The following is a 15,129-nucleotide window of genomic DNA, read 5'->3' as shown; positions in this document are numbered from 1 at the left end:
CGAGAGATAACCACAATAAGACAGCAAATTAACAATTACAAATAACCAACAAGACATCTAGAATTCAACGAATGTTATTCCACATTTGAATGAAGTTGGTACAATATCACGCTCTAATTCACTACAGGAATAAATGAAAACAATGTCAATGTACACTATCAAAGGTCTGTCATCAACACAAAATGACCTAAACATTATCATGAAAAATGAAAAATATATACAACAAAGGTCGTATCATTTCTAGAAAATCCTTCCCAATATAAGTAAGAAGAGTTAATATGATTGCCGATGAGACAATTATATTTTTCATCTATTCACGCTAAGGCATCACTATTGTCGGCTAGTACGGCCATCGAATTATGTTTTCTTATGCCAATTTTTTTATTGGATTGTTTTATTGTTTTTCATCATCTTTTAGGTTTTTGCTTCTCTTTTATCACTTTTTTGTTTTACTTTTACATGTTAGTCGGTAGGGTATCTTGAGAATACCGTTTACCATGGAGATCCTTAAAAAAACGAATCATTAAAGGTTGAAATATTGAAGCTCTATTTGAACTCGCTTATATATACATCAACACTGTTTCTCCCAATAATAAAACATATATTCAGTCAACAAACAATAAAACTGAGTATAATATTTATTCAACAAACACATTTACATTGATAAATAAGACAACACCATGAATGAAGTTTATTACTTCGTCAACAATTCTGGTTGATTACTATAAAAGCAAACATATATATATATACACTTATGATATCAGCAATGATTCGTGATATATAGAAAAACAATTTCTTTTTCCAATGCATAATGCCACATCACATTTTGAACATTGGTGCCGAATTCTAACTTTCAGTCCGTATTTTGATCTTATGTTCCTACTGGAGCATAAAACACAAGGTCTTAGTCTGTCATTAAATGTGCCGACAATCCTGTGCCCTAGACTTGAAAGCCTGCCAATATTTTCAGCTCTTACACCCCTGTATAAACGTCCACTCTCGTCATCATACATATACATGGAAGAGTCTGAAAATATAGATAATATGACTCACAGTCAGGTCTCTTATGACTTAAAAAAAGTATGAAAAATGAATCTAGACTAGAAGTAATACAATACATATCCTCTGTCCCATGCAATGTTTTATGACTACAATATATACGAAAACTCGCAAATAATCAACTGAGTAAAGACTGGTGATGTAAAGTGAAGCATTCACGGTAACCAATACATAAAGCTACACCACACTTAGCACACTGGTGACGTATTCGGATGCTGTGACCTCTGTGTGACCTGACGTTACGCGATGCACATACAACACATGGTTTCAATCGTTTTTCGTCCGTATCAACAACTCTATGTCCCTGTAATGACAACTGACGTATAGTTTCATGTTTCCTAGTTCTATAATCAAAGTCTGTGTGGAACTGGGTTACCAAATCTGAAATATAAAAACATCAACCATGACAAATTTCTTCCATCAAGCAGGTCCCTCTTAGTGGACGAATTCATATCACTCGTAAAATATTGAAGGTTATCAAGCGAAATGCAACCTTGAATCCCTTATTAAACTGTCAAAACTCCAATAAAGTATTTAAAGTTATTTTCCACTTTTTTGCTGACTAAACATCCTTTTATGAAACTGATAAAAACAATCTCTGTGTCTTAGACAAAGAGGAATGTCACATCCTAGACATCGGTGACGGACACGAACTTTCTGTCCGGAACTAGACCGAACGTCATGAATCGTACACAATCTGCATGGCCGACATTTCCTTCCTTCTGTGTCACCTGGTACGTGGCCAAGGATATTCCATGCATCTATTTCAGCCATTCTGTCATTATGATTTGTAAGAATTCCTCCAAGATCTGAAAGGTAAAATGAACATTTTACCAAAGCTTGGAGCCAGGAAGACGACAGATTACGAATGCCAGTTTTTTAAATGTAGAATGACCACGAAAATTTAAAATCCACAAACCATTTAAAATATAAATATTATAGTTATAGTCTAATACGTTAACTTAACTTATAAAATCGTTTCAAAAATAATAGTACAATATTCCCTCTCATGTCGCCTTTTTATATAAACAGTCAGAAATATTAAAATTCAAAACAATAAAACAAACATGGAAACTGATGCAATATAAATGTATCAAGTGCGCATGAAATCAGTCAACGGGTATGCTCCAGATAAACGTTTGAGATGATTTCTGAAGAGCGTTAAAACCAGTTTAAGCACATAAAGAGCAACACAAATCGTCGAGGTGTGACGCTAATGAGATAAGTATCTACAGAGTTTAGATGGAATGGGTGTAATCAATTATAAGCTACCGTACAGCCTTTAACAATGAGAAAACCACACATAGTATAGTCCGACATGAAAAAAAGTGAAACAATTCAAACGAGAAAACTAATGGTCTCATGTATAACGTACACAAACGATTGACGTAAAACAAATATAACAGACATGAACCGACGACAACCACTGAACTCAAGGCACCAGACTTGGGAAATGCACATAAAGAATGTGACAGGGTTTAGTGTTCAGTACAGACTTTTCTGCTAGAAAGGATATCATTATTTGAACTAAAAATCCAAGGATAGCGTGTACGGACCTTTGTCAATTGCTAGTTGAAAACAGTTTGTATATCTCGAATTATTTTGGTATTTTTGGCACCGTTAGATTGCTGTCTACTAATAACAGCAAAACTAAACTACAACCTCGGAAGTAAACATCCAGTTTTACTTGAAATCACCTCAACTTTTTAAATTATTTCTCCAATATTTAGCGAAGTACCGTATAACGACATCAGGGAGTGTTGTACAAATATGCAGTCGTCGTCTTATCAGCACATGGGCAGTGCGATTCATACCCCCCCCCCTTCTCCCTTAAATTTGTTATCCTGCTCCATAGATATGACCTGGTTAGTTATTTCACACAAATTTGAAAACTAAACAATTATATCAAGGATTACATCTGATGGTCGGGATTTTTCATTCATTAACAATGCTGTTCGATAGAAACTGATCCAATAGTTTCCGTGAGACGAAGAGTTAAAAGTCTTAAGATATTAGACTCCGATTCAAGGCATATTGAATTCAACATTCCACATGCATTCAAATCCAACAACTTAAAACACAATACATATCACTCTTGATATTTTTTAATCATATATTTTATTAAATGTTATTAACAAGATTCCAATTACAAATTACAAATATTCCATACCACCACTTTTCATATACTACACTATTTGTATCTATCTACACGTTACATTCACACATGATTATATAAACAAAACTTGCAGTTGTCACCAATACAAAGACAACTATTCCTTACGAGTCGTTTTCCATACGAGGTGGTGTTGGGGGAAAATCAGTCATTTAAATAGTTTTTAAGCGGGTATTTAAAAAAAAAACTATATGTTTGCTTCCCAGTCCTTTAGTTTTCTGTCAAAAAGTTCGTTTCACATAAAAAGTATTAAAACAATTCAAATAAAAGGTAGTCTGCCATTTGCCACTACCTAAAGTTTCCTTTTTGAAAAAAACAGCATTATTTTCCAAACAGTTCATCGACTTTTGAAGCAATTTGCACATTTTTACAACTCTTTATGCCCTAGTCTTTCTAGTATAACCGATGAAGAGCCGTTTGTCTGAACTTATTGTACACACTCGCAGATATTTTCCCAAAGTCTTACTCAAGTCCAAAGCATCACAGCTTCAGGTTTTTATCTTGAAGGTTCAAACAATCGATTACACAGAAAATTTATCAATATTTCAAAGGTTTTGTACGAAATTTACTTAATAGGTTTTGAAAGCAATTCAAGCAGCAATTTCAACACAACCTTAACATGAGGCATGATGGATTCCAACTGACACCACTAAGTTGTTAACAGAATATAAACAAACAGTTCACCTGACAAAGATGTTTATGTGAATATTAATGCAAATTCTTTGAAATCTTGTCACAATTACGAAGTTGGCTTAAATTCTCAAAATATCGCTTTGCCTGTATTTAATGTGTTCATATATTATACATTTTTCAAAACAGACCGATGAAACAAATTGTTGTGGGTTCTTTGAAATATATTGTCACAATTACAGATTTAAGCTCAAGTTTGCACTATATCACTATGCCCGTAATTAATGTATTCATATATTATGAATTTTCCAAAACAGAGCGATGAAACAAATTGAAACAGTCCCTGTTTTTAGTACACAGAGGCACGTCACAGAGGGAACATTTACATCGGGTGTATGTTTTGCGTCCAGACTTCGAACGGACTGAATTAATGGAACAGTATACACAAGGCGTGACCTTTTTACCATCCGTGTGAGTAATATAATGGCCTAAAGATTTCAATTTCTCCCAAGAAGCATTAGAATAGGCGTGAGGACGATGTCCAAACACGTTGCTGTATCTCTGGAATAAAGGTTCTGAAAGAAGAAAAAGAAGTACTTCAGTATTGCGTTCACCAAAAGTTGATCCTAATGGAAAGATAAAACTCACAGCTGTACATGAACTTATGACCATTTCTTTATGAAAGGAAATATCACTTTTCAAGTAAATAATGTTTTTTCTGCTAAGTTCAAACTTCGAGATTCACTACATGTGCTATATTTGGGTAAAACACGCCTGCAACCCTACATTGCCTGGCTCTCTTCAGATACAAGACACATGCAACATTTCATATAAATCTTAAGGTTTTAATTATTTCTCAACAAGATTTATTTCAACTTTATTGGTTATAGCGCTTGTGTGGTTAGAAAACTATATATTCAACGAGTAATTACTAAAGGCTCTAAGCGACAATAGCAGAATATAACCCAAGACTCAAGGTATTTACAAAGACGTTTACAGAGACAAAAATCCAACATTGTTCTTTAAAGACACGTGCGTTTTTACACAAAATTACAAACTTTTTTTTAGCAGAGGACAAATATCAATCTATAAACGTGAAGTATAAATAATAAAAGTGTGTCGATTAAAACCAACAGATAATGTTTACATTGAAGCACATAACTTTTCTATAATAATCCTTTACAAAATGACACAGTATTTAAACAGGTTAATACATATGTACACGCTGCTGTCCCGAATAAAGTTTTGAAGCCACCGCCTGGTCCAGCAAATGAGAATGGTACAGACCAAAACAAGATCTATTTTTAGTACAAAGCGGAACATCACATTTGGAGCATTTATGCCTAGAGAACGCTCGATGTCCTAATTTAGTCTTGATTTTCATAGATTTACAATAAACACATTGTTTTGGTTTTTTGTCAGGAGTGTGAATGATAGTGTGGCCGGAATTTTCTAAAGTCCGCATAACCCTGCTGTAGTAGATTGAATTATGTGAAACATCGGCGTCTGAAACGGAAAAAAATAAAACATTTGAAGAAATTCGTTTATTTTCCACTACAAAAGATTTAAATACATATATACAAATTTACAATCACGAAGTTTAAAAATTATATTTCGATTCTCCAACTTCATCACTTTATTGTGAAATAATCATAAAGGGTATACATGTGAAGGCATCCGAGAGACGAGTATAACAACTTCAAAGGGAATTCAGAATCATATCACACAATTTACAGTATTATCTTATAAACTAATAAAGGTGTCAATGATGAAAAAAGAACACCATAACAAACAATGAAGTCAAACTATAACAAAAACAACTCAGCTGGAATATTAGAGAACCAATATAACAACGATAATGCATGGAAACTGCAATTGTAATCCTGTATATTTTGTTTTTGAAAGGAGCTGAGATGGCAAGAAGACGATATTGCTTATAAGTCGAAAAATATCGATTTTAATCTCCTTATCCTTTTTCAAACCATAAATCTTGATCGTAAATCTCAAGTAATCAAAAAGATATATGAAACTTAAACCTATTCTTGCATTCAAGAAATACACATATATACCATCCCCTATAAATATTTTGATCTGAGCGTCACTGATGAGTCTTATGTAGACGAAACGCGTGTATTAAATTATAATCCTGGTACCTTTGATATATATATACACACGTACATGCAGTTCAAAACAGTCCCATGAAATGCCTATCCAAACAATACTTTATATTGAACAGGACAAACGAAACTTTCAAACTGGCTGACAGCCAACGTTTCTGAACATTGAATTTAAATCCCAATTGTTCACATAAAGTTGAATGAAAGGACCTCCCACACTATGAGATGTATATATCAACGACCAGGGTCGAGCTGAAAAGCAGGAGCTAACTCTTCTCCCATAAAGTTTATATGAAACAATGCAAAACAATTTCGATTTTTTGTACAGAGTGGAATATCACATTTGGAGCACTTGTGTCTGGATAATGCTGGATGGCCAGATTTAGTTCGGATTTTCATGGATTTGCAGTATATACAAGGCCTTGTTTTACTTTCTGGGGTGTTGGCTATTCGATGACCAAAGTGTTCTAATCTCTGCAACACATTTGCATTTATCTGGTAAAACTTTAAGGATTCTGAAAGGAAAAATAAACAGATGGTCAAGTGCTGATTTACGTAACTGAAAATTAACAATACTGGTCATTCGTGAATTTTGATGTACAAGTGTGTAAATCTATAATATTTACACGAACCCTCTTTGAAACCAACTTCTATGGTCGTAAATAATTTTACACGAACTCTCTTTGAAACCAACTTCAATGGTCGTAAATAATTAATCTAGTAATTCATACGGAATAAACATGTGCAATCCTTTACAGTAAGCCCAACAACACAGCCATGTCAAAGAAGACACCACATAACCTATATTTCAATTTACATTCATTTTTTCAGAACAAGATTGGACCTCTCCAGTAGTTTTTTATGATGTAAATAGAAACATGGTCTATTTTTTGTACACAAGGCAATATTGCATAAAGAACATCGATGTCTTGTATAAACTTTCCAACCAGCCTTAGATTTGATATTGTTTGTGAGGCAATAAACACAAGCCTTCGCTTTCCCTTCTGGATTATTCATTAGCATGTGACCCATTCCAGATAAAGCCCGAGTACTTGAGAAAACGAGAACATCCTGTTGGCTACCTCCCACGTTGTAAGCCTCTGAAAGGAAAAAAGAACAAAACTGAACTGAATATATTCTTTAATAGTAGTTCCAAACCAAATATAATAATTAACACACATCTTTGTATTTACTAAAGTAGCATAAATAAACTCGACAAGAAACAAATGTATGCGGAATTAACAGCACTATTATCAAAACGAGACCCATAGTTATCAAAACGAGACCCATAATTATCAAAACGAGACCCATAATTGACCAACTGTTTATTTTATTTGTTCTCAACGTTTATCAGTATAAAACACTTTTACTCGGTTTAACCAACGAGACAATAATAAGGATATTGAGATACTAAGTATGACTTAAATGGGTAAGGATTTCAAATAAATTTTCGCAGTGACAAAGATCATAAAGGCGAACTGTATGATATAAATATGTCAAGCCAATTTCTACTAGTTAAACAACAAAACATGATTTACATTGAAGTATACTATCTATCAAGCTGAGCACAAAATGAGCGTCCGACTACTAGCCAGTAATCGAACATATACTGGGTGTTATCTCCAGTACGATGTCAATGGGTAACTTAGATGAGATATAAATCACGACAGAAACATTTTATTACAACTTCATAGAAATGAAAATAATTTGTATAGAACAGAACCTCATATATAACACTATGTTGTATGTGCATGTTCAGACAGATGACGTGATTCAAGATCGTAGAGAAGAGTTGTATGGTACAACAGGAAGCAATCTCTATGCTTAGTACACAATGGAACATCACATCCGGCACATTTATACCGAGTATACACGCGCCATCCGGATTTTGTTTTTATTTTACACATTGTACAAAAAGCACATGGTCTAAGTTTTCTTTCAAAGGTAGGTACAACCAGGTGGCCTAAGGATTGTAACTTCTGGAATGATTTTGGTTTGGAGTCCTTGAACGTGAAAGGGTCATTACCTAATGTGGTCTCTAACATGCGAGGATCTGAAAAGGTAAAACAGATCCTAGTTATTATTTCATCACATAACCAGTAAAACATCAGACACAAAATAACAACGTGTAAAACAAACAATAAGTATTCCTTATTCTCCATGGAAGAAAACAACTATAGAGTGTATTTTGTGCCTTCCTCGTAATCATTTTGATAACTTCCCGTTGGGGCATAACGGACTAGTTTGATTACCGAATTTGAAGGATTATTTCCTGACAGTTTGCTACCAATAAGGTTATGGTAATGATAATAACAATCTCTTGAACCTCGACAAAGAGGTACTTCACATGTCTTACACATGTAATATGACTTGACAGTCCATCCCCTTCGAGTCTTCACCTTGTTAATTTGACAATAAACGCACGCTTTCAGTTTATTTCCTTCAGTATGAATAAGAATATGTTCAGCTTCTTCATTCACTTTCTGCGAACCATGGCCAAAAGGCGGCGCTGGTTCTGAAAGAAATAAAGTATATTTGAAACATGAAGAGGCAAGATAACCTTGAGGAATTTACAACTGTCGATCTTAGGTTGTCATTTGAATAATACTGAGGTTATTTTCTGTTACAAGTCCACGCTTTAATAACAATCAACATCAAATACGATTTTTTTCTTCAAATTCATCTTAGTTTACACTAAATAACTTAAAAAAAAAAAAGACAATGTAAAAATCAGTCAATGTCAAAATGACTTCTTCCTATAGAGAAAATGACAAGTTTACTGAGAATCGGGAGACGATAAACTGATACAGTAAGTATATTCTGGAGTCTCGTGGGATCCCGTGTCAACAGATGATATACTGTCCGATTGTACAGTTGCCGTAGTAAGGGGTTCTGGTTTGATCCAGGACCCACTCAGCCTCCTACGACCGGTCCCTGTATTAAAATCATTCCATCCACGTTCTTCAATGTGCTTATGGAAGTCACCAAAGCAATTCCTCATAGTTTTACATAAAGCTACACCACAAGCTTGACATTGAAAGTAGGATGTTACAGCATGTCCGCTATAGGTTCTGGCATTTTTAAAATGACAATAAACACATTTTCTCAGTCTCTTTTCTTCTGTATAAACAAGCTGGTGTAGGATTACGGGACGACTGGTTACTTTTCTATTCTTGGAACTGCCTGAAAGAAACAAGTATGGCTCTGATTGGCTTTTTTGGATTCAAAAAAATAAAAATGTTGGTTGTTCTTAAAACTTAAATGGTTTTGATTGACTAGATACATCGAAATACGTGGCTATAGGAGATCAATAGAAATGTAAGAAAGTCTCAATCTTTTCTTTATTTGTCCAATTAAATGTTATTGTCAATTTCATCCCGAACACCATTACTTCGACACCAATTTCGATAGTTGACTGTTAAGACCTGTTTAATCATCTTTCGGTCTAGCATATATTCAAAGTCAACTTCCTTCATCAACTCGTGATAATAACTAAAACAATCTGTTGATCCTTTGCACAAGAAGACGTCACATGTGTCACACTTAAAGTAAGACTTTCGGACTTCTCTAGAGATTTTGGTTCTGTTTCCAACTACCGAGCACATGATACATGTTTTGTTACTACCAGCACGAATACACACATGTTGTCCTGGCAACGACTGACGAGTTACAGGATTGTATTCCTCTGAAAGGATAAATGACATATATCAAGTCACGTGGGAAGGATCCGGCATTGTTTTGTGTCTTATTAAAAGAAATTGCAATTTTCTTTACATACAGACTCAATTTGGGTATTATTTTGTATTGTTTGGTATTTTGTGAAAACACAAAGCCGAATAAGCCACATACTTCATACTGAAACAGTCACAAAACATTGATTCAATATCTGATATCTTGTCAGCAATAAAAATATCCAACAGAACAACGTATTGATTTAATATCAAGGTAATGCAAACAAGCCTTATTGATTTCGTATTCGTAAAAATCAATTCACATGTAAAAATACATAAACTATCAACTGTACTACGCATATCATACTTGGCATATTAAGCCGGATTGATTTTCTTAATTCTACTTAAAGATACATCAACAGCAGAAAAGACAAAATCAACAACATATAGAGTTTGCATTGCAAACTGGGATATTCCATCGACTTCCAAAACGTCCTAATCATATAAGTATTTAGATACCCATCTACACTAAAACTAAACACTTAACATTGCTATCAAGAACATTCCTAACATTGACGCTTTAAGACTCTCTAAGAACAGTACGTAACATCACCGAATAACACCGTTTATATACGACTTCACTGATATTAAGTCATAGCTCACAAGGACATAGTTCCGGTTACAGCAGTTATTTCTTTAATTCATATCAGTATGTAAACTTTGTCCACTGGAGATTTGGATTACGTGTTCGTTTTAAGAATTCGTGAAACAGATTATAACAGTTACGAGATCCACTACTGCACAATGCAGCATCACAACACTCGCATCGGTAATATGACCTAACCGAATATCCCTTATCCGTTTTACATCCTGTTAACTTGCAATATAAACAGGTCAATGCACGGCCACCTTGATTATGAACAAGTCTATGTTGTGGGGACAGGATGCTACGTGGAACATCGTCATCTTGAATCAACGACCGTTCCATCTTGGGTACTTTTAATGGTGACGGTATTTGTTTTGACCCTGTTTCATGTAAAGCAGAAATTTCGGTCATGACGACATTTAGATCACAATCAGGGGCTTGTGAATGTCCAGCTTGTTTCGATTTAGATTGTTCATTATGTTCATCATGTTTTGGACTATATTGAATCTCTTCTAAGGACAGGATCCCTGAAAGGACAAGAAAGACCTAGTTAGCCTACACGTTTTCTGATAATTAAACAGAAACAGACCACTAAAAAACTAGCTAGAACATAACAAACAACATCTAAGGCAACATTTACATCCTACCATGCTACTTCCTCTAATTAACTTAATATATGCAACATAGTCCAAGGTCTTCAATTTTGTTATAAAGTTTACTTTATCCAACTGGAAATTAATTCAACAATAGACTTTTATATTTCCACATCAAAAATATCAACAACTTTTAAAGTCCTGGTTTGACGATCGAGTGGTTCAATACATAAAACTTCAACAAATTTTTAATTGAACGAAAGATCATGACAAATGCACCCACATAACATGAAATTGGAAGTTTAATACTATAAACGCATTACAATAATAACATCAATTTGGCAAGCTATCTTGTTCCATCATCATATTATGAAACCTAACAAAGCAGTCTCGAACTTGAGGTCGACAAAGGCAGACATTGCACGTATCACATTTGTAATAAGTTTTTGTTGGAAGTCCTGTTGCAGTTCGAATGTTATTCTTTTTACAAAGCACACAAGGTTTGTTACTGGCAGTATTTAATGGAATTAAATTGTGTGATCCTGGCTGAGGGGTTTCCATTAATTGAACATGAAATTTAGACTGAGCCATGTCCGTTTCCTTTTCCCTATTCCACACACCATCAGATACATTCCACACAGCCACGGGACCCAAAGATTTGTCCTGACCCCACCCTGAAAAGGATAAACGAAATAACGTTAACCGGGAACACTGTGTTCTATTGTTGACTGTTTATTATAATGTCTATATCATGTGATATAAAAGTAAGGATAAGTGGTAAGATTTTCAAATTGACAATTATCAACCAGAGACAACTGGAAATGGATATGAACAATGAAAGGCCATCCATCCACCAACAGCCGAGTAAACCCCTGACTGTATAGAAAGATGTATAAAAGGCACTCCAAAATGATAACAATTCAAAAGTAAAAGCCAAATGCCTGATTTATGCTAATTTGATTCCAATTGCAAACTTTTATCAGGATTAGATAATACTTCAACACATTTAGTTTGTAACAAGATAATTAGTCATAAAGCTAAATAAAATTATGAATGGTATTATCCACTGTGACAGACATCAACAATGAGTCAAAATCATTATAATTCATTCTATTTTCAAAGTTGCCAGAAATACTGTGCATAGCATCAACATTTCACTGCCAGAAAGACTGTTCTACACCAATTGTTTAAACTACAGCTTAATTTGTGACATTTTTTCTCTGGTCTATCACATAATGAAAGACTGAATCACATGTGTCCTAGGGAATTTACTAGTGTCTATAAAATTTCTCAAAACAAAGGCAGAGAAATAAAGAGCAGAGTAAGTCTTCTTTGATAGATTAAAAGATGTCCCATGAAGTGTAGCAAAAGCAGATATGAATCACAAGATTTAATTCTTAATTAAACAATCAATTCTATCAATTTTTTTCCTCCGACACACCAGCTGAACAGTTATGTTGTTGAAGATTCTTTTTATGTTTATAAGACTTATTGCAAACCAAACATACAAATGTCTTTTCTTCTGAATGGCATCGCATGTGAGTAATAAGTCGACTCTGACCATGGAATAATTTTCCACATACAGTACATTGTTCAAATGAACCAGTCTCTCCGTCATGCATTTTCTTGTGCAGTTCATAGCCGAGATTGGATTTAAAACCTTTACAACATAGACGACAATAACCAACATATTCTTTCGAATGCTTTGTTTGATGGTGAATATTCATTAAATCTAACGACACAGAAGAGAATCCACAGATCCGGCATTGGTGATGTTGTGGACCACAGGATGTAGTGTCCAGAGAATGTTCAGAGTCTGTTGACTTTGCTGAAATCAAGAAAAAGAAGGATCCTAATTGCAAGTGTAAAACACTATGTAAAAATTAAATCTACTAGGCAAACTGCAAAAGTTTGATGTAGTCTATAAGCTGAAGATTCTATGCAAGTGTAAAGCAAAACATATCAATATATCAAATGTGTCCATATCAAAGAAATGGTCCAAAAAAAACAAATAAAAGAAAGGAAACAGAAAAGGCTTTTAAATTTTTCTTGTCAAAGGTATAGCATAAGATAGAAAGAAGTGTTTATTTCTGCTTTCATTTGATGGTAAACTTTGCCCTGAATTTAATTATTTAGTATATACTTTTTAAGATTTATATTCCATATTTTGTATTTTTAACAGACTAACAGGTTACGTGACAAAACGTTATTATATTAAAGCTTAAAGTCTCTATATAACTATCAAACTTTGAATATATATGCATCTTTTTGTATATGTCAACAAGTAAAATCAAGATCAACGATTGGAAAGATAAAATAAGAAACCTTTTAAAGAAACAAAATTAACAGGATCTGAAATAAAAAGCCCTAATCTTCCGTCAGTTTAGCCCAAATAAGTTGCAACCAGAGATTTTATGAACTCAAAATTTACTGATTACATTAATTGTTTAAACTATGCCAATGCTTGAAGGCTAGGTACTGGCCAGAGTGTCCACACTTGAAGTAAGTAAACTGACAAAATGATAAACATCTTGCCCATGAAAATCCAAATCACAGCCTAATAACATATTGTGACAACCAAGTTGTAGTTCAAATAAATGTTATTTCAAAGTTGATCTTCACATTTACAATGGAATACAAAAAGTTAATTAATTGCTTCACATCATCAACAGGAGAGGTTAGTCCTTTTATTCAGGTAAAATCATTTCATTATAGAACCATCCTTTGAAGACTGTAGGGACATATCTTTTAACTTCATTTATCTTTATACAATGTAAATGTATTTTACTTGTTTTTTTATTGGTGCATTTGCATATTTGATTCAATTTGTCTTTATTACTTTGGTTAAAAAAAATAAATTGTTTTATTTTACAATATAGCAGAACTCATAATTCTATTTATTATAGATTATTTTCGTATACTTTCTTCAATTAGTTGCACGACATTTATGATCTCTCAAGTCTTTTTCATGTTTATAAGACTTGTCACAGTGTGAACAAGCAAATGGCTTTATTTCAGAATGACTACGCATGTGTACAGCTAATCTGCTTTGACTAGCACACCGTCTTCCACAAATGCAACATGTTGGATAAGAATCATTTTTCTCCTCGTGCATTTTTTTGTGAATTTTGAATCCCGAAAGTGATTTGAATCCTTTTCCACACTCAATACAAAATGCTATGTAATCCAATCCATGTGTCGTCTGCTGGTGGTTATCCATTTCATCATATTCAGTGGTCAAATAGCCGCATGTCCGACATTGATAAGGTGGCTTCGTCCATGATGAACTACTTGCTGAAATCAAGAAAATAACCATCCTCAAATCATACTGAATAAAATAATCAGTCGATATACCAAATTATTTTAATGTATTCCAGCTTAATATGCACAAATTTAATAGCAATACCAACATAAAAATTTCATGAAGATACTAAAATAAAATAATGACTTGTATTTCATATGCATGTTGTTCTATCAGAAACCATATTTTACTACAAGAAGAAGCGTTTATTTAACTAAGTCAAACTTGTGTCATAATTCCTCATTTGTCAAAATTCTTAATAACTGAATCTGGAAGCCAAAAGAATTGTAAATTACTAATGCGAAAGATCCCAAGTACCACTGCTCCAGTTCAATTCAAAGTTCATAACACTAACACTTTCTATGGTGATATGCAGACCAAAATGATAAAACCGATTATTGATAAGATATTTAGTATCAAGTGGCCAACAGTACACTCAATTCAACACTTTTACTATGACGGTACTTTATTTTGCTATGCTTTTTCAGTGTTTCTCAAGTGAAGTCTACATTTCAATGCATACATAAGGCAGATAAGTTAAAAACAGTTTGAAGACACTGCAATATAAAGTTGGTTAGTTAAGGAATATTCCGCTGTTCTTTTTCCCTCCTCTTCATGTAATATCGTCGGTTTACTTCACGTCGTTTCAGTTTCCTCATGTGTTCTTTGATCATTTGTTTAGACCAATTTTCTCCAATAGGATCGACTTGCAGTTGTGCCTCTAAGTAACTAACTGAAACGAAAAGCCACTACGAATAATTGCAGAAATGATAAGCCATTTCATTATAAGTAGAAACGGATTTACATTGATTGATATGTGTTTATTTAGAAGTATTAGTCTAAACTTGAGTTCAATGTAAATAGGGTTGTCACAAAGGAAAATCAGGCTATGAATTCCTCCCCTAACAACCCTATTTACAATTTGAATGTTTCCATATA

At 33.8% G+C, this 15,129-nt stretch overlaps 1 protein-coding gene across 48 annotated transcripts in view; it reads right to left on the bottom strand.

Annotated features, from left to right (window-relative positions):
* Positions 1-15,129, bottom strand: part of LOC143082836 (uncharacterized) — an 83,550-nt gene that overhangs the window by 54,562 nt on the left and 13,859 nt on the right. Inside the window, exons 5-7 of one of the 48 annotated variants that reach the window (XM_076258752.1) lie at positions 8,760-9,162; positions 8,006-8,032; positions 5,335-5,368 (exon numbers count right to left, since the gene is read on the bottom strand). The exons of 24 other annotated variants lie outside the window; for them this stretch is intronic. In XM_076258752.1, the coding sequence (XP_076114867.1) occupies positions 5,350-5,368; positions 8,006-8,032; positions 8,760-9,162 (449 nt within the window). In that variant the 3' untranslated portion in view covers positions 5,335-5,349. Of the gene's footprint in view, positions 1-625; positions 1,028-1,060; positions 1,441-1,531; positions 1,869-3,808; positions 4,438-4,723; positions 5,369-5,391; positions 6,495-6,778; positions 7,080-7,102; positions 8,033-8,108; positions 8,495-8,759; positions 9,163-9,301; positions 9,665-9,896; positions 10,824-11,173; positions 11,564-11,816; positions 12,718-13,738; positions 14,184-14,234; positions 14,924-15,129 lie in introns of those variants that run through there. 23 more of the 48 variants (XM_076258749.1, XM_076258751.1, XM_076258771.1 and 20 more) reach the window with 23 other exon arrangements.

The sequence above is a fragment of the Mytilus galloprovincialis genome, chromosome 7 (assembly GCF_965363235.1).
Source record: "Mytilus galloprovincialis chromosome 7, xbMytGall1.hap1.1, whole genome shotgun sequence".
Lineage (NCBI taxonomy): Eukaryota > Metazoa > Mollusca > Bivalvia > Mytilida > Mytilidae > Mytilus > Mytilus galloprovincialis.
The sequence above is the reverse complement of the archived record's forward strand: the minus strand, read 5'-3'. Positions and strand labels throughout refer to the sequence as shown.